At 40.1% G+C, this 24,744-nt stretch overlaps 1 protein-coding gene across 3 annotated transcripts in view; it reads right to left on the bottom strand.

Annotated features, from left to right (window-relative positions):
• Positions 1-2,430: 2,430 nt before the first annotated feature.
• The window catches only part of plxnb1a (plexin b1a), an 85,867-nt gene continuing 63,553 nt past the window's right edge, over positions 2,431-24,744 (bottom strand). For all 3 annotated transcript variants that reach the window (XM_033629342.2, XM_033629341.2, XM_033629343.2), the window contains 23 exons: positions 23,388-23,539; positions 23,195-23,300; positions 21,928-22,064; positions 21,633-21,806; positions 20,337-20,571; positions 19,932-20,174; positions 19,565-19,741; positions 18,653-18,801; positions 18,348-18,448; positions 18,025-18,242; positions 17,553-17,731; positions 17,383-17,449; positions 15,716-15,862; positions 15,083-15,257; positions 14,538-14,641; positions 13,225-13,309; positions 12,046-12,218; positions 11,314-11,474; positions 10,711-10,858; positions 10,329-10,393; positions 7,377-7,452; positions 7,091-7,165; positions 2,431-4,880 (listed from right to left, as the gene is read on the bottom strand). In XM_033629342.2, the coding sequence (XP_033485233.1) occupies positions 4,776-4,880; positions 7,091-7,165; positions 7,377-7,452; positions 10,329-10,393; positions 10,711-10,858; positions 11,314-11,474; positions 12,046-12,218; positions 13,225-13,309; positions 14,538-14,641; positions 15,083-15,257; positions 15,716-15,862; positions 17,383-17,449; positions 17,553-17,731; positions 18,025-18,242; positions 18,348-18,448; positions 18,653-18,801; positions 19,565-19,741; positions 19,932-20,174; positions 20,337-20,571; positions 21,633-21,806; positions 21,928-22,064; positions 23,195-23,300; positions 23,388-23,539 (3,252 nt within the window). In that variant the 3' untranslated portion in view covers positions 2,431-4,775. The remainder of the gene's footprint in view (positions 4,881-7,090; positions 7,166-7,376; positions 7,453-10,328; positions 10,394-10,710; positions 10,859-11,313; positions 11,475-12,045; positions 12,219-13,224; positions 13,310-14,537; positions 14,642-15,082; positions 15,258-15,715; positions 15,863-17,382; positions 17,450-17,552; positions 17,732-18,024; positions 18,243-18,347; positions 18,449-18,652; positions 18,802-19,564; positions 19,742-19,931; positions 20,175-20,336; positions 20,572-21,632; positions 21,807-21,927; positions 22,065-23,194; positions 23,301-23,387; positions 23,540-24,744) is intronic.

Here is a 24,744-nt window from a genome sequence, read left to right as displayed (position 1 = left end):
AAATCATACCAGTAGTATTGGAGGAGCAATGGCACAGAACAGCCTCAAACAGGACAAGACACATTTATAACCAAAGTTCACACACATGTACACATTTCCATTATACATGCTAACACATGCACACACACACTCTTCCTCACCTTCAGTTTGGCCTATCTGACTCTCACCCCTGTCTGGAGTGAAACGTGACCTGCATTCATTCACTATGATGCTGCGGCTAATTTAAGACTCGCACTGATCCCGCTTGAGTGCTTGAACACACACACACACACACACACACACACACAAACACACATTAAACACTTTCCAAGATGGCCAGTTATCACAGCTTTGAGATTTCATCACCTCCCAGCCTCATGAAAAAAACCAACGCACAGTTGTCACCTGACACTCACGTGCTGCATGGCAGATGAATGTTGAGCTATTTATCTGTTTTACTCATAAACTTCTGACACTTTTACAGTAAATGCTGTCTGCACAAAACATAACACAGAATTTGAATTGTTTGGGATCAGGCCATGCATGGTTTAGCATTACCAGCTGTGTGTGACAGGTGTTCAGTCTCTTGGAGAGAGGAGGCACAAATATGGAGCTCCCAGCCTGGCTTTGCAGCTAATGTGCTAGTTGACACTAGATTAGCTAGCCACAGACTGGGATAGCCTGGGATTTGTTATTATTAGCTACAACAACAGCTTAAGACTAAAGTGCCTAAACTGTAGCTCTTTTTGATTGGCCATTTACACATTTAACATTTTATATATCATAGAAGGAAAAGCACAGGTGTAACTAATAACTTCCTGGTCCTGTGTTGTGCATGCTGGCTCACTGTTGTGGCTAATTGACACACCTACATTAACCAGAGCCATTTATCTTTATATTATTAGTTACACCTGTGTGACAGATTACACTGTCTGCTGTTCAAATGCCATTTTAATACAACAGTAAATATGCCATCGCTCATGATGTAACATGGCAGAAATATTGACATACATGTGTAACTAATAACATTAAAATGGCTGAATTCATGTGAGTAATTTCAAGTTCAAAATTTCCTTTGGTAAATGTGAAGAATAAAACAAATTGATCAGGCGACTAACCCCTGCTTAAGCGACATAGAGCTTACACCGTACCCTACGCTGTAGCCTGACGTGCGCTTTCCCAGAAATTTAACTACACATCACAGAAACACAGACCTCCTGTCTATTTTTGTAAGTTGAAAACCATTTCCCTCAGTGGAAACAAAGCTTTTATTTACTTTAATTTCACAGAAAAGAAACTATAAATTGTGAAGACAATAAAGCCTCCACAAAATAGCATTTCAAGTCTTGTGTGTGATTTATCCTGCTAGCCACTCGGCTAATCTATACAATGTTACATGCCATAGGCTTGTGCTCATAACATTAGCATGTTGTATTTGTGGGGGAAATGTGTCCAAAAAAAGAGACTTTTGACTTTTTCTTTTTAATACTGAAGGAAAGGAGGACTTGGATATGATATGTGCAATTTGCAAGCTGTGTCATATAAGAATAAATTACTCTGGGAATACTACGAACATGAGGGCCCACCTCACCTCACACTCCACCATAGCTAGTTAAACCCTCTGAAAAATCAACTAACACTGGACACACTTAACTGACAAAAGTACCATCAAACTCTGAGCTTGGTATATCTTGATATATATATAGATCTAGCTTGATACCTGCATGTAAAGTGCTCATGCACTTTATCTAGCCTCACAGAGGGCGTTAAATCTGCCAACAGTTTAGTTTGTCAGGTGTGTGCAGCATTTCTGACAGGTTTTATGACAGTGTTGGTCAGTCTGTCTGCTTTGCATCACATTTTGCTGCAATAAAAATGATTAAAGAGAGATGAATGAACTGAAGACTTCAACTTATGAGCTAAAACTGATGGTGACAAAGTCTTCCTTTGAGGAAATAATCTGCAGTTGGAAAAAAGGTAATAAAACGCAATATATTGTATCCCAAGACTCAGCATATCGCAATAATGTTGTATCGTGATCATATCGTATCGTGGGTCCTCTGACGATTTCCACCCCTACTGAGTACATGACTAGTGAATCTCCTGTGTCACAGTTAATCCTGTAAAAATACGTAAATATGTGAGATGCTTTATGACCCCAAGATCCACCAAAATCAATCAAAATGGAAATATAAAAGTAGCACAACAATTGGGTGAGTGTCATTTTCAAAGAAATCTGCCGTAAAGTGAAGGAATAAGTTGTTCCACTCCACACTTTGCCACACATGAACCTTTGGATTATTGAATGTAACTCTGAAAATGTTGCAACATGTTGATGCAAACTATTTAAACTTTCTCTAAACTGGACCAACAGTGGACTAACAAACAGGACAAGCTGCTGTCAACACTTTCCACTGCATGAAGTAAAAGCTAAATAACTTCAGACATTCATTAACATCGGGACCACTTTATTGCATCACATTAAGTTGTTGTTAGGTTCATCCTATCAATTAGTAAGAGAACACTAAGGTCAGGATCACTTAAGAGCAGTATGTATCTACAGGAAAAACATCAGAACAGAACTTTGCATCCACAAGTAAGCAACAAGCAACACTAATGTGCAAAGAAGGTTTTTTGAATGTACAAATAAATCGCTTGCAACATTAAAAATCATACCTCTCTATTGCTTCTAAAACTGATGCAAAATATAAAAGGAGAGACTGAAAGTATCAGGATTTCAAGACAGCTGATGTGAATTTGACTTGTAGTGACTAAGAAACACCATAAGGTTAAAAGAAATGACAAAGCCTCTTTCTTAAAAACAAAACATGATGTTGCATCTGATTTGGAGGGGCATAACCACTATGATTTAATATATCTGGAATTAATAATCAACAACATTATGCAACAGAATAAATACAAAATAAATTAAATTAGAAAAAACTAGTAAAAGGCTTTCACATGTGGCGTTACAGAACGCAGGCGCCTGTGTTTATAAATCATTTCATCTGATTTAAGTCTTGAGAGAAAGGGAAGAAGTCCTAAAAGATAAAGAGCTGCAGCTTTGCTTCGCCATAACACATAATATTAAAGGGTTGTACTGATAGTTACACAGACTAAATTTTGAAAATATAACTTAGGTGTATTGAAGTGGGGAAGATATAATTACTGACATAAGTTCTGGCTGTGCTGGAAAAACGGTAAATCCAAAAACAGAATATAATGTCCAGACAACAGCCAAAGCATCTTACAAATATGGAAGATCAAACCTGACTTTAATAAAAGAAAAAAAGACATAATTAAATTTGAATCCATCTATAAAATGCAAATATATGAAAAGTAACTGTATAAATATGTAGTAATCTAATTCCACATCATTTACTTCACAGTCACCTCAGATTTATGCTCCATCAACAACCTACATACTTCAGGAAAAATACAGTCAATCACACACATTTAAAAAAAATCCCATTTAAGAAATATATAGTACACTAATGGAAAGTGGGGAAGGGAAATAAATACTGAAGTGGCAGCAAAACATAAATAATGTAGAACGACAAATTCCTCAATTCCTTTGTGCATTGTTTGTATATTTGTGCATTTATTTCCTAACAAGTCAGGCTTGGCCTTTCATAAGTAATAAGATCTTTTTAAAGAAATTGAATTAGTACGGATTACAGTAGCGCTGTTATGGATTGTTTCTACATTTAGTTAAAGATTTTAATGTCATGGTTTTCTTGCGGACGGATCAGTTAATGAGTTAGCGATATTATACCTCTGCCAAACTGTCTCGGGTAATCCACATAAAAACGAGTGTTCATAAAACATTTGCAGAACATTACCAAAGAAAAGAAACATTCACAAGAGCAGTAGGTCAAAGCGGGTTGTTTTCATGTACTACGTACTCAACTAAATAAAATCAACACTATGCATCTATGCGTTGCAGTAAAAAGGACAACTGGCGATGTGAAGCGTAAAAAATGAGAAAGAGAGCCCATCCTGGGAAACTGTTTACACAGAGCAACAAACTGTCCAATAACAGCTAGTTCAGCGTCATAGAGTAAGACTTGGTAGAATGATTTAAGGAAGCTAAAAGCAGAATGAAAACATCCTTCGAGTATGATAAGCCGTTGCTCAGGCATCCACAGCACTTTGTCATTATCTGTTTGTCCTTTATGTAAGACTTTGACATAACGCAATAAAAAACTCTGTTGACGTTAAAGTCCTTCCTTTTCCCTTTTCCTTACCGTCCACAGTTTCTTCATCGAGCACACCTTCAGCATTCATCCCTCTGCGGGGGACCAACGAGTATAGCTGTAAACTTGCAGGAATGTTCAGTGCAGTTTGTCGAGGAAACCATCAAGTCCAGCGAGACACATGGAGTCGCAAGAAAAACAAAAAGATCTCTTTTTATATTATGTCTCCCTTTTGTTTGAATACAACGTGGGAAATCCTTATGAGAGATGACACGGTTGTTTTAATGTGCTTCATTTCACATTTTCTTCTTTTTTTCCCTTCAAAGCAGTGTCATTTTACTCCCAGTGTTAGGACCTGTGGAAATGTCGAGGGTATCCTCCTGGATATGGAACAGTGATCCTCTTAAGATAATTTCTCCCTTCACTGAAAATCAGTCTGTCAAAATGACAGCAAAGTCACAGTACACGCCACGAAGTTCCTCTGTCCTCATTCGTCTTAAAAAAGAAAGGACTTTGCTTTTTTTTCTCCAGGAGACACAACCTCCTCCTATCACTGTCCACTCTTCAAGGTTAAAGGAGAAATCCATCCCGCCCTTTGGGTCATAGGTCTGTGACTTTATTTTCTACAGCAGCGGCGATCTGTTGGAGCCTGTACCCAAGCTGCATCTTCTGGGCTGTGGAGTCCTCTTCCAGGGCTGTGATAATCTGACGGAAGATGGAAATCATTAAAACTTTACTGGGAACATGTTGTCATCAGCAGGGAGTCAGCCATTTTGAAAGGGTAAGTGTAAGACTGTTATCCGCTGGCTGTTCATTTAAGTGTCAAAAAGAACTGCTAAACAAACACAAAACATGATTCAGGGAATAAGATTCAAAATATAAAGTATACAGTCGGACAAATGGGTAGGCTAACGTTCGGTGTTTCATTTGCTAGATACCGATGGATTAATTATGCATGATTAGCCAACGGTATGTTAGCAGCCAGTTAGCATAACAGCATAGCATGTCCAGATGATTGTGTAATTGAAGGTCCTGTACTCACTCAATTGGAAATTGGACATGGGCCTTTTGAAGTGAAGATTTTACGTTTTTGAATTGCTGACGGGTGAAGGCGCTAACGCCAAATGCTAGCTAGACATCAGGGACATGACATGCTGTCAAGGTCTGTAATGATTGATATCTTTAACTAACTTCAGTTTCGTAATATTTCACTCCTTTGCCTAGGCCAAGAGCTTCACTTTATGGCCATTTGTCTTTCGCGCAAACTTAAAAATATTGTACAATGTACGATTGACAGGTGATTAGACCAGCAGCTACCATTGCTACAGACACTTATCTTTCCAACATTGTGGCACCACCCCAGAATGCTGCGCAATTCACATTCCCTATACACCTTTCCCGAACATCAATTGTCCAATCATAGCTTAGCTACTGTAAGGCATGGCAGATATGTCAAGCTGTCGATTTCTCTACATGCTGAAGTGGTGTGTGTGAGGCTTTAGTAACAGCCATGCTCTGCATTTAAAGAGTTTGGAGGGTGGTGTCGTTTTTTTTTAGCTCACTAGAAACAAAAACAGAAGAGCAAAAATGTACAGAATGGATTTAAAAGAGTAGTAGCATTACTGGCTAGTTTACTACCTGCAGTGGTGACATCAGGGGCAAGAAACACATAATTATCTAACTACATTAGTTTGTGAGGTTACAGGTTATAGCATAAAAATAAGAAGCCCCATTAGCCATTGTGTGGTGTTTCTCCTCTGTGGAAGCTGGGCGTAGATAGAAACTATAAGACTGTAGGCTTAAATTAGTGGCTGTGTCCAGGTCTTCATTAGATTTGAGAACATTTACACTCCAGCAACTCGAGCTAATGTTACAGTGAAGCAGCTTTACATTCACCCTGGACATCATTTAGTCCTCATCCTAAAAGCATTTTCTCTTGTAATGATATAAGTAGGGCTGAGTACTCAATACCTTTCAGGTATCAGCCGAAATAACCAAGTACCATGTAGTATCCGGTCAAATGATAGCTGCATTTGATCCTTTGTGTACCCAGATCTTAAGAATGACTATTTATATGGTTTTGCTCATAGCCAACATGTGATTGGCCCACTACCAGAGCAGCTACAACCCATACAGTCTCTGGTGCAGTGAACTCAAGAAAGTTTTTTTGACAGAGTTGGCACTTCAGCATGCTGAGATATCACCAAAACATTCAAAAGTATGGCGTTACTACACACCACTCCATCCACGTGATGGGCATTAAAAAGGTTTAAAATGAAGTACTCTATTGGTTTATCGCTTTAAGAGCACTGGTATTGGTACTGTACTGATATCGTAATTTTCTAAGCAATGCATAACCCTGTTTGGCCAAGCAGGATTGCACTAGAACATGTCTTGCAGGTCGTCTACTTATTTCATTATCTGAAGAGGACGATCACTTTTTGCCTGGGACATGCAGCTTCAGCTTCAGTCTTTTAGCACCGTGTCATGGATGTGGCCATCAAGGGCATATTTTTTCAAGGTTCTTGTTTTAAAATGCGACTACTGGAAACATGACAAAGACTGTATTTTTTGAACCTTCTCACGACGCGAATGTTAGGCTAATTAGCTAGCTTGCTAGCTGCAGCTGAAACAATCTGCAAGACAGCTGCCATTACAGCTGATATATTTGACTAAGGCTGAGAAGCAGTGAAGGTAAATGCACCACCGTTATCACTAGAAAATGCATATGTGCCATGGTACCTATTGGGGGCAGGGCTTATGTTTTACAAATTAACATTCTCCTACTGTGATACTGTATTTTCCGCACTTACAGAGATTGAATTATTTCTTCATGTAGTCGAAATGCATCTGAACCACAGCACAACATACTGAACAACCACACAGTCATGTTTTTGTATTTGCATCATACTCACTTGATCATAGTATTTGTTGATGTACTTGTACAGCTCGTGCAAAGCCACAAGGCAGTTGACCTCGGCAGCATAATTCTGTTTTGTGAGAATAAAAATAGAGAGGTGGAGAAACGTCAGGGGGGTGAAGGCTGTTAAAAACTGCATCTGCTGCCATTCATATTTTATTTCAAACTCCACATCTTGCATGTTAGGCACCCACCCAGATGGAAACTTCCAGGACCTGAAATGATTTACGTGTTCATAAAGTTATTCTTGCAAAATGGGAAAACAAGAGCGGGCAACGTACACGGGAGAGTTCTGCTAGAGCGGAGTTCATCTCCTGGTCACTGGCGGAGATGGTCTGACGGATATCTGCATAGTACCTGGAAAGAGAGGAATATAGCGTTATGTACAGAAAAGAAAGAAAAAACTAAATGAAATTATTGGTGAGATGAAAACAGCTTGACAACAGATACTCTTACTATTATTTTCTACTATTCTATTGTAATCGGATGTCACCAAGTATGTTTGTCCACGGGCTTGAATCTTTCTACACGCACGCTGTGGGGGCTGTACTTTAAAAACAAACAAACAACTATTTATGATTTCATTAAATGTTTTAACAGTAAAAACATTAATACAATGAAATGTTGAAATGAAATTGAAAAAAATAACTCAAATAAAATAATTTGAAAAAAAGATGTCAAATAAAACAGTTTGAAAAAAGATATGTTAAATAAAATTTAACATGATTAAAATGATTTAAAATAGTTTGAGAAAAGATATCTTAAAATAATTTGAAAAAAAATCATATATTAAATAAAATAATTTGAAAAAATATGATAAATATGTGGGGGTAAAAAAATAGTTAAATAAGTGCTATGAGTTTGTCCCCATTCTTGCATGCTGATATGATGCAAGCAGCATCACACTTATAAAAAGATGGGAATTGGTTTCAGCTTCACTTATCAAATCTGCACTGCCCAACCAGCAAAATAGGGCAACCACCCAAATCCAACCCAACCTGCAAACTGCAACTTTATGTATTCATGTAACACAGTTGTCAGGACTGAGTACTGAGATGGGGACAGAGACATGGACTGTGCGCCGCTGCGTGTGTCTTTTATAGAGAGACAGTGACAGAGGGAGCGGAGAGGAGTACAAAAGGTGGAAGGAAGACTATTGCACGCAATGTTTCTTAGAGTTATTAATAACTTACTCAGGACCTGCTTTCTCACTTCTTATATATCACATCATATATTTTGATATTTTTGTGTCAGGCCTAAGCTTACCCAAACCTGCTGCATCACTGCCACTAATAATAAGCTGACAGATGGATTTATAACCTCTTAAGTTCTCTGAATTAATTAATATTCTGCAGGCATGACGGTAAGCTTCGGTGGGCCGTATGAGGCCCGCTGGCTGCCAGTTGACGATCACTGCCCTACACCTTGGATTTGATACCTCGAGTGTCTTGAATCCCATCATGGTGTTACTTTACAGCGCCTTCACTTTATGCTGACAGCAGACTGCACAGAGAACATGCACAGTATACAAACTGATTAACAGTATTTATCTTCCAGTAGAGGATGTGTTCCTCAGCAGCCACACTCATGTCAGTCAGACGGACAAACATCGTTATACTCACTGAGTATAAAGTCCAGGGCTAAGAGCTGCTTTTTATGAATCCGGATTGGAACTCATGCTAATAGTTATAGAATTTTAAGTGTTCAGTCATGTCATATTAAATGATGTTTGTTCACCCAGTTGTGTGTTTGGAACTACAGTTTCTAATGCATTTGTGGCAATGACTCCATTTAAAGATGGAGAACACATCTCCACTTCCTCCCAATTTACAAAATTGAAGCCGAAGTATGGAGTTACCACTGCCCGACCAATCGGGAGGATTGCCAATGATCGCGAGCACACCGATTGGCACACAGCTGTAAATCATGGTGTCATGCCCAATAGCATCAAATAATTACAACCCCTTTTCCACCAAAAACCCTGCTAAAAGGAGGCTACAGACTCCTTTCCCATTGCTAGTTGATCAGTGCTGCGTACACAGCTCTGCAGCGGACAAGCATGCCTATCTGTATTTGTGTGTGTGGGTGTTTTGGGTGTGTCACGTTCAACGGTCTTTTGTGCAGTGGGAAAGGGGCTTTTTAAAAACAAATTATTTGCATATGGGAGGGGAAGCACTACTGCAGTCATACAAGTGACAAAAGGCAGAGTATAATACCAGTAATTCTAATGGCAAATATTAAATTTGAATTATTAATTACTTAAACGTGAATAACTTCTGTTTTTGTTTATTTGCTACTTATGGACAGCGAAACAAGCTGTGAACACATCACTGACATATCACCTTATGAAATGAGCATGTTAGCAAACATCGGCTAATTCACGCATCAAGCATCTACTGAGGAAAACAACCCTGACAGTCAGGTGATTATTGTCTGTGAGTTCATCACTACGAGTCAACCCTTTCACATTTTGCATTGGGATATTTGAGGTTGTTGATATGAAATATTGATTAGTACAATCTGAGCTGTACAGATGAAGTGTTCGGGCTGTTGATTGAAATAAACTATATATGCTGCTGTATTGTGGTTAATATCTTAAATAAAGATAGACAGCTACTCTGGGCAACTTTTTTTAACTAACTTTCAAACCTGTTGTGCCTCAGACGACACCCTGCAGTGATGTCAGGGTGTCCTGACTCACTTTGAGTACACCTCTACATCTCTGCAGTATAGTGAGAGTTACTCTTTAAGCTAGCTATCATCAGTCAGTGATGTCAATAATAATGTTTCCATCCCTAAAAGATGTGCACCATCTCTGGTGTTTAATATCATATGGGATAAACAGGATGAATCGATAGCATCAGTGGGGGAAATATATATTTAAAAAAAAGAGTAGGAAGCAGTTTTCTGCAGCGTTCATGCTTTTTAATTTAGATAAGACTAATAAGGCTTATAAAACAGGCATATTTGTTGCGTAAAAATCTTGTCAAGCAAAGCTTTAATACATCACCAGTGTAATCTGCAGGGTTTAATGTGCAGCAGACAGCAGTAAGTGTAGCAGTCTGCTCTCAGACCATCCATGCATGGAAGCCTCGCAGGCTTAGTCTACCCTCTGTCTGGCACTGACAGATTGTCCTAGGCCTCACTCTCTCCTTCCTTCCCTCCCTTCCTCTCTCCTCCAGAATGTTTTTCATGCCTGGGGTCAGTGGGGCAACTGGCTGCCATATTCTTACCTCTCCACCATCTGTTTGTAGCGCGGGATGTCTCTGGCGTACAGCAACTTGTTGATGGGAGAGTCCTGTGCGAGGAAGACAAATGGCAGAAACGTGTCCTGAATATCACATAAAACAGGTCATATAAAGCTTTGTTGATTTAACAATGCTCTGGGTACAAAACACAGCTTGAAGACCCCTTTATATCATTCTGTTTCCCATCCATGTGTAGAGATGTGTTGTGAATGGACTGTATATAGTCATGTTACTGTACTACCTTAAAGTGCAGTAATATCATTTCACCCTATTGTGATATTATAGTGTTTTGGATGTGTTTGTGTAACAGTGGTATAGAATAATACTGTTCTATAACACTGGCAGTGCCTTAAAGTGATTAACTCACCCGTCCCAGTTTGTGGTCAGCGATGGTGCAGGAATCCATAAAGGTCTGAGCGATGACGGACAGCACAGCATCCACATGGTCTGAGGTCTGCACGTCAAAGATGAACTGTGGGTTCTTGAGAATATTGATCCAGAACCGCAGCGGTAAGCTGTTTAACAAGACAAGACAGTTGATGCGTATGTTAACATTGTTCCACTGGTTATAAAGTTTATCAGGACAGCATATTCAGCTGATTGAACATTTTGTTTAGATTACAACCACTGGCAAAACAGCAGGAAGTTCTTTGATACCGTGTTCACACCTCAGCAGTTTGGTTCCAGCAAACTCTGATACATTTGGATGTTTAGTTTAGTCTATTTGGAGTGCTGTGAAAACTTCCAAGATGAACACGGTAAGGTTTGTCAGCTGTTGTCCTCATGTTCTGTGTGGGAAGGCTTAACCGACTCAAGAGGTTCTTAAACCTGTGGATGAAATTCCCCCCGAAGTGTGTTTAGAACTCTTCTCTCATGTCGGCCCACCAGAAGTTGGCTTGTGACCAGTTCTGGTTTCCAACCCTGCCTCCTGACATCCAAAACCTTTAGTAAGCTGCTGCTGTCCAGTTACCTGTTGGTTTTCCAGATGTGGATAGTCTCCGGGTCTGTGATGTTGTGCTGCAGAGCCTGCTCGTCCAACAAGTCGAAAAAGTATTTGACAGCCAGAGGTACGGGACGACTGGTGCTGAGGATCGCCGTGAATAAATCATCCACAAACTTCTGCAGTGTGCCCTGAGACAAAGCAGATAACGTGGAACAGATAAATAAAATAATTGCGATTATTACTTCCTGCTACTGCCCATTTTCCTTTCCCCTCTGCATACTCATAAATGCACTCTAACACACACCACGCTGTCTTCAATCCTCCCTTTATATTGTTCTTCTTGGTATTATTGTTCATCATTACAGTCATAATCATTGCTGATTATGACAACAAAGTATTGTTAGCATAATTATTATTATCTGTCTAATCTATTTATTTATTTTATTCATTTATTTTGCTGGCCACTGGTGCCCTAGGGTGCTGTATTGGTGGGACTCTATCTGGTCTCGGCGGCACTTCTGAAAATCTCACGCTGACTCACTTCACACTTTGTGTATCTAACAAGGTTGATCCCCATTGTCTACTTTGTTGCCTGGAAGCAACACAAAGTTGAATGCTGCCGCTTTGTTACAATCTTTTTTGGATCATTTCCCAGAAAGAATGTGGCCAACTCCTGCGTGTTCAATTTAAGTATGCAAAACCTTTTCAAATATGAATAAGTGAGCACCACCTTGATGGATGCCTTTTAGAGTGTTTTACCTTCATGGAGAGGAGTCGTGTGAGGTAGATCTCAGGGATAGCCTTGGCCCTCTCGCCCCCCCTCTCCCTCAGACTTCCTCTCCTGTGCTTGGGCAGCTCGGACTCCTCGCTGGCTTTCACCAGATGCCAAAGCCTCACTCCTCCCTCCTCCCCGTCATCCAGCATAGGCGTCTCTGGTAGGGGTGGGACGACAGTGGAATGAGTTTATTTTTGTTGGCTAATACCAAGCAAGGTATTGTTTAAACTAAACAGTAGAGCTGTTTTCTCAGGTTTAGGCCATTTCAGTGTTTTAAAATGGTGTAAAACCAAGGTTCTTTTTTGCTGTTAACATACATGCTCAGTGTTAAAATGATCATATATATTACAGTACATGATGGTCCAAACAATACAGCTATACTCAACAGTACTGGCTATTTCTCTGCCATTTTACAACTACCTTTTATTGCTGACTCCAAGCTTCCCGCTTCATCCTACCCAGTGCAACATAACACAGTCAAACAGCACCCTCCCCTGGTTATTTACACTCTGTTCAGTTGTTCATTTATCACATGACTGCATGAAGATCAACATTCACTTATACGGTAGTAACATCTGGATACAGTTGTTAAAAAACTTTGTTGTCTGTGTTAAATTGTTTTCTACTGCTCCTACTCCTTGTACAGTATTTTTATGTAAAAGTTTAGCAGCCACTGAAAATATATTACACATGGCATAACATTTTAACCATGCACTTAAATTAATCAAATAATAAAGTCTGATTTGAACTCTAATACCACTCTCCAAAAAAAGTTGTGAAACTGCTAGCTGTCAAGGTGAATATGAATTGTGGAAATAAAATGTGAGGTGTTATCAGGGGGAAAAAACAAGATAGAACCGCACTGAGCAATATTGCAGGGTTTTTCTTTAAAAACGTGTTGCATACATTATTGGAGGATACCCTAAAGAATGTGAAGTTGGTCTGAAGTCTGAATAAAATGAGAAAGCTATAGAAAAAGAAATCTGAAAAGCTGTCTTAGCCATGTGAAGTACAGGCTTCAATGTCAGATCATGAAGTAAGAATAACATCTGTGCCATATAAGTCAAGCTTCACCCTACACATCTGTTAAAACTGATGAAAGGTTACTGAGAGTGAGCCTTGCTGTCACTTCACTTTGTTATTCCAAAATGCATGAGACTTACTTTCTCCAGGCATGTAATCATGGCTGTCATGGAGGTGATTTTTGGTGTTCCTGGGGACGAGGGCGACCGTTGCTCCATCAGGGACCTACAGTGTACAGAGTTTTAAAACTTTCACACTTCCAGCCTTAAAGTGTCAGCAGGTAATTTTTTATAAAAATAGCCTTTTCTCGTATTCGCTGAAACTGTTACTATATCATGACACGAGATAGATAATCTGTCAATACAATATGTTCCTCTGGCTCCTCCTAGTGCTTCAAATGGCAACTGCAAGAATCCACCATGCCTGAACCAAAACAATCAATCAAACCCACATGGAGTCTAACACAGTGTCAATCACTGCTTGTGCGCACGATGCACTGGCAACAACAGCTTGCATGGCAAAGTCAAGTAAACCGAAGAAGACTGATGATGAAGAACTTGCTTTCATTTTTACTTTAGTTAGAGGAATCTGATTTTTCACGAATCATCTGTTTCACATACCACTGTTAGGATATAGTGATATCAAAGTTAAAAGTTACCTACTGTAGCTTTAAAGAGGCAACAGATGGGATTTTTTTTTTTTTTTAGCTTGGTGCCACCTAGTGTCAGTGGTGTTGCGTCGCACTGTAGCAACGACCAAATTGACCGTGGGGATCAGAGATAATCAATAATATGACTCTGTTAGACTCTCTAAATTAAATTAAATATAGGCTGTAAAGCCACTGGTATAGTACAGTACAGTCCTCTCATCTAGCTAACATTTAGCCGTGTTACTTACTGATCCATTAGAAAGAAAGCTAGCTGGACATCGGTTTTGAAGTCTCTTTGGTCACGTAGCTCCCTCCATCTCTTGAACGCCTGACTGAGGTTTACTCTTGTTTTTCCTCTTCTTTTTGCTCTTCTTTACCTCCTCACACAGAGGAGCTCTTTTTCTTTCGCTAGGCCTTTTTTCACTTGTCTCCAAACTTTGTCTGTCTGCCATTGTGCTCGTGACTCAACTATCTCATGCCCAACTCCTCATATGGCCCAACTCCAGTCTCTGATTGGCTGACTGACCAGTTTCGCAATACATGACGCATTTCCTGCTGTAAAGCAGATTTTTTCCGCGAAATTTCAGCACCGGTGGCAGAAGCTTATTACAAAGATTGCAAAGCCACTAAGTAACCTATGTAAATGCTGATAGTCTGATCTTACTGTGTATACTACCCTGTGCAACCCACATTATTTTCATAATGATATATTTAGGAAAATATGCTATCTGTTGCCTCTTTAAACAATCAACATGCATGGTTTATTATGTGTATGTATGTATTTGTTGTGTGACTTGCACTTACCTTGTAGTGTTGCAGTGTATTAAGACGCTTCCATGTGCCTTGTACTACTGATGTCAGGTCCTCATCTGACAGAATCAGGTGACCTGCAACACCTGCACGCCACTCTGGAGGGACAAATGTTGATGTAACCTCATGCCACTGCTTAACACTGCAGCTTTATTTTCAACAGACATAGACGACAAGTGTTGCTCCACAAAGAGAAAATGAAAGTTTTCATCTCTTTCGGTAATCCGGGTGCACATGGAAAGGCCTGGTAATTCTTTGATCAAAAGATTGAACTGTGTTTGAAGACTCTAATCCTACTTTATAATATCAACAAATGGATTGCCTGCAGTTGTAAAGCAGGATTTGTGCCGAATAAATGTTTGCTGCGTGGCCTGCACAGCTACCACTGCAGACGCTTTCTATGCTTGATTATTCACAGTCAAACTGAAAAGCAGCCCACAAGTTATTGTGATCAACTGCTCCATCTGACCAACAGCCCACTCATCACTACAGTCAGATGCAAAGGAGAAGTGTGGGCTCAGGAAATAAACTAGACTCACCGAGGTGTAATGAGTCAATGTGTGGCCTCTGGGAAAAGGAGGTTCCCTTCCAAGTTTGTTCCAGAAGTTTCTCTTTCACTTGGGTGATGGTGTCACAGTCCAGGACTTTGGCAGGTACCGTCTGGGTGGTGGTGCCTCCGCTGGTGGCTGCAGCTGGCATCACAACATTTAGAGTCTGGACAGACAAACAGGAGGGCTGATTATCAGTGGAAATATTGCAATACTTCCACGCAGAATTTTAGTTTGTGGGGAAGCATTTGGGTGTTCAAGTTTGTGCAGATGTGCATTGTGATTTGAATTCGGAAAAAAATAGATCAATCAAAAATAGCAATGTTTTATTTGACCTCAACTTGATATAATACAAGAATGTTTCAACTTAAAGTATGTTCTTGAAAACTTACAATATCTAGCAGTTAGTACTTTTTAGTTAGTATGTTTTATTCATAGGTCAACAAAAGAACTTTTACATATGGCATTATTAGTACTACAAGATGGGTGCAAAGTACACAAACCTAATACCATCAAAAATGAAGAAAAGGAGCATGAAAAACAAGTAATAGACACTTCCTTGATTGTTATGTGACTGTGTGTGAAGGTGTATATATTGAACAGTGTCTATGTGGGTGTTCTGACCAGCGTGCGGTACTCCACGTCCTCTCGCAGCAGCCTGTTGTCATTGAGTGTGTACTTGGCTTTTCCTGTCACGGCGTCCACAGGTCCCTTGTCCACCTGGTGCTTTATTGCTCTGAACAGCATGTAGAACGACTCCCCTGCTGATTCCTGGCCAAGCATAAAGACGGAAGGTCAACAGTGTCCTAACATGACAGGATTTAATTTAACAGTCATTCAGTGAGTGTCCTGACCAAGTACTCTCCTCTACTTCTGAGCAGCCAGGATTAGCCACCCTGCCTGTGGAGGAGGCCATGATGATGATGATGATGATGATGATGATGATGAAGACAATTTACTTTGTACTGGCTTCAATGGAGTGTTTGTGACACATTTAAATATAAAATATAAAATATAAATATAAAATATATAAAATATTTCTGACTTAACAGAGGTGTCATTTGTATATTATGAAATACTAACATCATTGATTTTTGTGGAGAAATTGCAGCAAAAAAGTCATATGACGTAGTTAGGAACATTAACAATAAAACAACAACAACAAAAAAATACAGCTATAAAGACTGTTAACTGTAGCAGAGTTTCTAAATCTGGGGGGTCCCAAGATAAATAAAAGAGGTCAGCAGATATATAAAAGGATAAGAAAGAGCAAAATTTGTTTTGCTACACAAAATTATGCTTACATTTTTTTGCATGTTTTTTCTCAGATTTTTTTCTTTTAAAATACTTTAACCTTTTTGGGACTTTTAAAAATCCTTAAATTTTTAAAAAAAAAAAAAAAAAGAAGCAAAAAACAAAGCCCTAAAAGATAAATCCCTCTATGACTGGACAATAGAGTGTTGAAGTTCCCGAGACAAAATGTCAAATGGATTTTTCCATTTGATTTTATATTACTGCAGAAAACAAGCTCTATAGCAAACAAAAGTTTATGATATGTTAGGCTACAGACAATCTACACCACAGACGCATGACCTACAACGAGTCCTGTTCGGCATGATGACACTTTGCAGTCTCATTTTGCCACTTTTTAGCAACTGGCATTTATAAGATTGCTTCAAAGCTTTAAAATTCATGAGTGGGGTATATACTGACATTTTATGTCACAGAACAAAACATAGCAATGTCTTGAGCTTGTGTGAACCACAGACCTCATTTCAGGCATCTAACCAAAGACTCATTGGCTTATAGATGAGGGAACGGGAAGCAAAAATGCTAACTCATTCTAGTGTTTTAGGAGTCACTCCTGCACCACTCCATTCTTGTCTACACCAAAGCCATAATCTGTGATAAGCAGACTTTGTTTCATTAAGGGGTCACAAGCCAAAAAAAGTGGGAACCGCTGAACTATAGTAACATGTAGAGAGGAGTAGGTATTACTTTCATATAGTAGCTGAGTACCTGCATAAGTACTGAAAGGGCAGTAGTTTATAATATTAATATTTTGATATAACTGTGATCGTTGTCCTCTCTGCTGTGCAAGTTATTATGTGATGCAGTAATGTGTATCGCTGATGCACTGTCCATATAGAGTACCAGGTGTAATCACTCTGTTTTTGCTACTTTAACCCTGTGAAGTTGAACGCAGTCTGTGTTTAAACCAATATGCATTTGTACAGATTTCATCTTTATTCACTGATCTGTGGTCAGGTCCAAAATACTAGCGTACATACCCTCAGAAAGGTAAACAGACAGATGGACATCCAGTTTGTCAAAAGCTTCTCAACCACCGATTCCGTTCTGGAAAAGATAGATTGCACATGTAAGCGAACAATTTATGGATGGAGACAGTACCTGTGCTGAAGATACCTTTATAAACTAGACAAACTGACTTCACCCTCACCTCCTGAGCATCAGTTTGGGGTTCTTGGCCACATACTGTTCCACTAGATCGTTAAGCAGTGTCTTCAGTATGTCTGTGAAGTACTCCAGTTTACCGTGCAGGGCCACAGTCAGCAGAGAGGCCACATAGGCCCGGTCCCTTGGGGAGAAAGTCCGCTGAACCTCCAGCGTGTGAATAAACTGGAGAGACAACAGGAAGTTATTGGGAAAAGAAGTGTCCTCAAAATCTGTATTAGGCCTACAATTTCTTCACAAAACAAAAACATAACTCAGTTTTATGAGTAGGGGTGAATAATTCATTGTCCATGATTCTCAGAAGAAGGATGAGAATATTGATGTGAAGATCTTTCCCACAATGAAACTGTACCCAGGGCGGTTGTAAATGGCTCTTCAGTTCACCCTTTAAACACACACTTTATCTTATATCCTGCCCCAGTTAAGGAAATAAAAAACTCATGACCCTGTTGGCTGACCTTGGTGAGGAAGAGTTTACTGTTGAGCAGGTTGGACAGCTGAACCAACCCCTGCTCCACAGTCTGCCTTCGACTCTCAGGAACGTCCAGATCTCGCCTCAGTGGCGACTCCTGGTGGCCTGGGAAGAAAATGCGCTCGGCATATGCCCGGTAATCCAAGAAGGGAATCCCTGAACCCACCAGATCACTGGACATGTCCATCATCTCTGTCATCAGGTCTGAAGGAGGGGGGAAAGGATAGAAGGCCTCAGTTTGTGTTTGTTGGGACAATTATTAAGCTGATGCTTTTTTTAAAAGTTAGTAACAGAAGCTTTAGCTTGTACCTGTGAACTCCTTCTTACAGCGGTCTCTCACACTGGTCTCCAGGTTCTCCAGCTGGATCTGCACCTTCTTATAATCCCTCATGGCCTGTTTACTCTTCCTCCTGACAAACAACAATGACGCAGACAATATTCAGGTAAAGGAATTAAGCAGCACTTTGGGAATAGAGGAATAACACAACTATAGAATTGGATAGCATGTATGACTAAAAATCATATTGGAACTACTGTACACTGCAGCCTGTTGAGGGCAATAAGGTAAGTCAGTTGAACTGAAGAGAGATTACCCGAGTACTGTCTGTGTTTACCTGTATATGAGGACTATGATGAGCACAATGAGAGCCACTATGGAGGCTCCCACCCCGACTCCCACCTGAGCTTCAAGAGGAAATGTCGACTGAGCCTGGCTGTCGTACTGCACTCTGCCCAGGGAGAAGTTTAGATTCCCCATTTTCACCTGGAAGCACAATCAGAGACTTACAGTCACAGATCAAGACAAACAAGTTTGAGGTTAACAGTTTAGTATGCAGTCACGCACTGTTGCTCCTCCATATTTATTTGCTGCTAAATCTTTCTCCACTCATTTAACGGGGACTTATTAAGTTCATTTTGGGTTCTGCTAGGACATGTTCACATGCGTCAATGTTTTAAAAAATAAAAATAAAAAAAATTCTCATACTGTCTGTGCTGTTTTCACCCTCTGTCTGAAATATTTCATTTTAGCACCTATCTCTTTATGCTCCCATTCTGAAAAAGCTATGTTTGCTCTGACTGGTCAGCATTTCACTGCAGCCGGGGAATGACTGTAACACAGTATGGCGGCACTCTATACTGTGAAAAATCCCCAGTAAAAGCTTCTAAACCTAAATCTTTACAGCTGGACATGTTCCAGCTGGAATATGACCCATAATATGGAGGAAATTAACAACGTCAGCAACCAAGATTACATGTTTCTCTGATGTTAGCAATTAGCCACATGCAGCAGTGTATCAGTCATGTGCCTTGAGTAAAAAGCAATCTGTGACAAGCTGACGTCATCTTGTAGCCAAAGTAGAAAAAAAACAGTCTGAAGCGTGAGGTTGTTGCTCACACGGATTACTTTTCCATACGTTTAACCTGATTATTTAAGAAAGCATGAAAGGTCCCTTTAAGCTAAACAAAGTCCTTGGCTGCAGTACATGTACAACTTTAATTCCAGGTTATCAGTGACATCTACTCACTGTGAACTCAGGCAGACTGTCCGTGCCATCCTGTTTCTTGCTGGCTGTGACTGAGGGCTGCTGAGCTGGTGGCTCACAGTACAAGTGGCTGTGTGTCAGTGTCTTCACCAAACACACCCCTGCCCCTATCCGAGCCTCCACCTCATGCTTGTAGATGGCTAGATCCAGGTTCTCTCCCTAGAGTAGACACACACAGCATGGCATACAGCATGAATTGCAGTATTATAGAGTTTCAGTGTTCATAAATGTGACACAGTAACTGCAATTGTTAGTTTTCAAAGCTGCTCTGAAGGCTGGACACTAGCTCAGACACTACAAGTAGAAACAAGAAGAGAAGTGGGTTTTATCAAAGATTATTGGTCCCCACCTCGACAGAGATGATGCTGCCAGGTTTGTGGTGGTACGGTTTGCTGGGGTCGTTCTGGTTCAGAGGGTAGAGCTTCGGGTTTTGCTCATAGCTGAAGGCTTCATTCCCCACGGTGCTGAAATCAAAATGGAGGCTGTCCAACAGGAAATGAACTTTAACCCGAGCCCTCCTGGCCTCTGGACCCACCGCCGGAGTCGGACACAAGATGAGGGAGGAGCTGTTCACTGCGCAGCGAGACTCGTACTGGAGGGGAGCACAGAGGTAATGAAATTAAGCATATGGGGTATATTAGAGAACATTCCCTCCATCCTGAATTGTATTTAGGCTTATATACTTTACAGGGTTAAAGAAAACCATAAATATGTGCATAGTTTAAATGCATTTAACTTTCTGTATGCGGCAGACCTGTTTGACATGGCAGAGTGTCCCGTCAGAGCAGTCCACTTCTGGGACGATCCTCCTCCATCTCTTCAGCAGACCCCGACGATCCCGTTCTCTGTTCAGGCTCCCTTTTTTTCTCCCATTGACACTCCTTCTCTTCCTGGGAGGGAGAGTATCAGGGGGGCTGAGGGTGACCCTCATTTTCGGCTCTTGGACCACATCCAGGTTCTGACCAGAAACTCTAATGATTCGGCCTCCACTGCAGAGGCAAGCAGAGGAAATGATTTCATGTTATATTAAAAAAAAAACTGCCTGTGGATATTTACCTACGTCTGTCACAAATGACTGTAAAGCTTAGCTTCACCAAAATCTTTAACATTTGTATTTACTAATACTACAAATGGAAGTGCGCACAGCAGCATTTTCTTAGACACAAAGGGTCTGCTGCCAGGCTGTTTTGCATCTGTCGAGAAAGTAACAGAGTGCAAAAGAAAGAATTTTCTTCTGCTGAACTTGTTGTGGAGCAGACATCTTTGTTTTCCCTGTTGTCATTGATTATATTCGCATTTAATTGAAATGCCTATACCACCCTGGTGTCTGGACGTCTACAAGGACTATTATAAAAATCAATAGTTATTTTATCCTCACTTAATGATTTTTTTTCCTTACTTTAAATGCTTTGCAAACTGCATCGCATGTATACCTACAAATAGACATGGAAGGAGCACGATTCTAAATACAGTTTTTTGTAACTTGAACAAAATGACAATGACAACTTAGCATTTAGTTATAAGACATGGTTGTCACTTGCACATTATTTCAAACAAATCAGCATCCTGAGTCATGACACCTACTATTAAGCATTAAGCATCTTAAAAAGCCAGAGCAAAAGCACAAGCAGAGGCTTTGTGGAGAGAGGGATGAAGTTTTCCTGATATGTTTAGGAACTTTATGTACAATTCCATGTATTATGTAGGCCGTATTTTTTTATCTTAACAATTATACATTCCTAATAGGCTTCTTCTATTAAAAAAATCAGTGTTTTCTTCTCTCTGATGCTTCGACACTATCGATTTATTAGCTCTTTGGTTGTTTTAACTGCATATTTTTCTAATGCAGGATTAGGCTTTTTAGCAGAGAGTGAAGGCTCTGCGACTTTAGCTTGTGTTCAGGTTTAAACAGTAAAACTTTTAACTGTATCAAGGTCACAATCTTTGGACAGAGCTGGGATATTCTTGCCCTAATGAAACAGTGTCACTATATCAGTTATACAATGTTTATTAAGTATATGGTTTAACTATACACTAAAATCAGACTGACCTGAGAAAGCTTTTTGATGGTGTAGCTGATGATATGTTGGGGTTGGGGGTGTAATGATACACTGATCCCTGTAGATGGCGCTCTGTGCCACCAAACCGCACAGTGATGCCATGTTCCCCTGTTCTGTTGCTGCCTCTTGTCAGACAGCTGATCTGATCCTCCTGGATGTTTAACCTGAACAGAGGCAGACACATAACAGTCATTTTATCCCAAATATTAATCAGTCTATTACACAAGGAGAAAATTAGCTTTTTTAACTCATAGTTTTTGTTCAAGGTCATTTAGAGGTACTTACACCACACATGGCACCCCTCCGATTAGGACGCTGACTTCACTCGGGTGTCCAGTCCTCAGTCTGCGGCCTGTGATGGTGAGAGATGAGCCTCCTGCCTTGGGCCCTCTTTGGGGGAAGATGCTGCTCAGTACAGGATCCTGGCGATGGAGCAGATGAGTGGACGAAGACAGATACAGGATGAGATGCAACGATGCACGAGACAGAGAAAAAGCATAATCAATAAACTGATAGTGAGCGTGTGATTTATTGGGAGGATAAAAGAGACACCGGGGCATTCTGGGAAACACTAGAAGGCTGCATCACAGCGAGCCAGTATAACAATTTAATTGCTTGTCACTTTGGCTTCTTCATTAAGGCTGTTGTAAAACCTACAGACCTTTAACTGTAATGTAAATAAGGAGACATGCTGTTACTGCATTGCAGCAGCTCACTTACACTTCACACAGTACAATTTTAAATGAAGCCTTATTAATAAAAAGCCATGTGGGAGCTGTCGTTCCTTAAATTGGTCAGAAATCTTCTGTGGGATGGCGCTTTCTTTTCCATGAATATACACACATTAAACAGCTGCGTTTATGGATCGTTACAACAGATCATCCTTATTGCTTCCTGAAGTTGTACCCAATCACAGTAACACCACATTCTCCAAAGGCATTCCAGGATTAGTTTAGAAAAGCACCAAGGGACTCCCCTCTCAGTGAGGTCTTGCTACGTCTGTTTTGGTCCACACCCAAGAGCGATTACTGTGTTCTCATATATGTAACTGAACCAAACTCAGGGGGAAAACATGCAAGGATTCAAAGTAACTGCTGCTTGTGAACTGGGTGTGAAAACCCGAGAGATGTCTTTGTTTTTTAAATACTTGATTACTTGCTACAGTATAATTATCCCAACAATCCTGCGAGACCAAGGCAGGCTTGCAGCAAGGGTGTAGCAGGAGTTTCTGTAGATATTCGGCGGGTTTACATGCACGTAAATAAACAAGCCCTGTGTGGCAGAGGGAGCTGCATGAAGTCTGATAAATGTCCTCAAGTGAGACAGCATTAGAGGACTACAAGTTTGAAGATAAAAAAATGGGGGTGTAGAGTTACAAAGAAGTGATCTTACCAGACCTCTGTAAAATTGAAATGTAAAATTCAGACATATTTGTGCTGCGAGGACAAACTGTGCTCTCACCAAGAGAAGCCTCCACAGTAAGGCTGAGGTTAGGGAAGAACTCTGAGGATTTCTGCGTGCATGTAATCATACTGGCTACTGAGGCATTTACCTGGAAGCTGAACATTTGAGCAGAGAGTCCGACTCCTCCTCCCCTCACTCTGACTGAGGCCTGGCCACTCTTCTCTCCTCCACTGCTCGTAGTCTCACACACTATCCTGCAAGATAAAGACGAACCATTGTCACAATCACAGAAGATGGAAAAAACTGCAAGCAGTTTATGTTTAGATGTACCCACGACTTGCCTTGAGGAGACTTCATATCGGCTGTGGATGACACTGCAGGGGACCCCAGCAACTGTGACCGAGTTCTGAATGTCCTCAGCTCTCTGACCGAGGTTAGAGCCTGAAATGGTCACTACTGTCCCTCCTTCTACGGGGCCGGATACTGGGTCCAGCTGAAACACAAGAGGACCAAGAGAAAGAAAAGTTCAACATGTCTCGTTCTGACATCATGACTCAGCTACCATGACAGCGTGACATAAAAATGGGTGTCCACAAAGAACTAAACGATACAGTCGGTTCAAAGTTCAATCCAATTATTGAAACTAGTTTTATGGTTTGATTATTGACAGACTGACTGAATACAAAGTGAGGGGTAAAAAAATCAATGACTTATTTGCAACATAGTCAAATTTCCAATGCAAATGCCTTAAATTCTGTTGTTAAGTCGATTACACAAAACTATATTAGGGCAGCCTGGTGGTCCAGGGGTAAAGACGCCCACCATGAACCACAACATCAGCTGCTTCTGTTATAGTGGGGACTATTCTTGCACGTCATTCCCCATCCCTCTTCCCTCATTTCCTGTTATCTCTCTACTCAGGGTGTCTACAGGTATCAGACACTAAAATTTAATGCATTTTAAGACCTTTTTAAGATATTTTTTAACCAAATAATTTAAGACTGACTTTTGGAGAATTTTTTTTTTTTACTTATTCTAGCACTGCAGGTTATTATAAAGGTTAGCGGTATATATGTAATTTAGCGCAGAGATAACAGTGAGTTACGTTAATCTACATTTTGCCAAAAGGTAAGTGCAAGTATAAAGTAAAAAGACAATATTAGATTTAGTGGTAGATTTACAGATTTGCATCATTAGACACGGACTTACACGCACAACAGCTTGACTTGTTTTGACTAAAGAATTAAAAGATGGACAATTAGATGAAATTTTTTTGGAAGTTAAGCCCTTACAAATTCGAATTTAAGACTATTTAATGACTTTTAAGGCCTTATATTTAATAAACTGAATTTTAAGGGAAAGAAAGGCCTCTTGAGACTTTTTAAAAATGTTTCATTTGATTATCTAAAGTTGTATTTTGAAACACAGAAGCAGAACCACAATAATGAGGAGTTGATAGATGTCTGTTTTTGCCATGCTGCAAGTTCAAAGTCCATGTGGTGCAAAAAAGACTGAACTGAAAAACCAAATTCAATGAGGAGTTCAAGTTTGAAAATCACATCCCATCCAGTTTGTCAGATGAGAGATAAAAGAAACTGTAAAGCCAGTCCTGCAGTCAAAACAATATAACAACTTGCACCATACTGTAACTGAGCACCACTTTTCTCAGACAGTGACTATTACTACTATAACACAAAA

Source organism: Epinephelus lanceolatus, chromosome 8, assembly GCF_041903045.1.
Source record: "Epinephelus lanceolatus isolate andai-2023 chromosome 8, ASM4190304v1, whole genome shotgun sequence".
Lineage (NCBI taxonomy): Eukaryota > Metazoa > Chordata > Actinopteri > Perciformes > Serranidae > Epinephelus > Epinephelus lanceolatus.
Note: the sequence above shows the minus strand (reverse complement) of the source record. Positions and strands in the feature narration are given on the sequence as shown.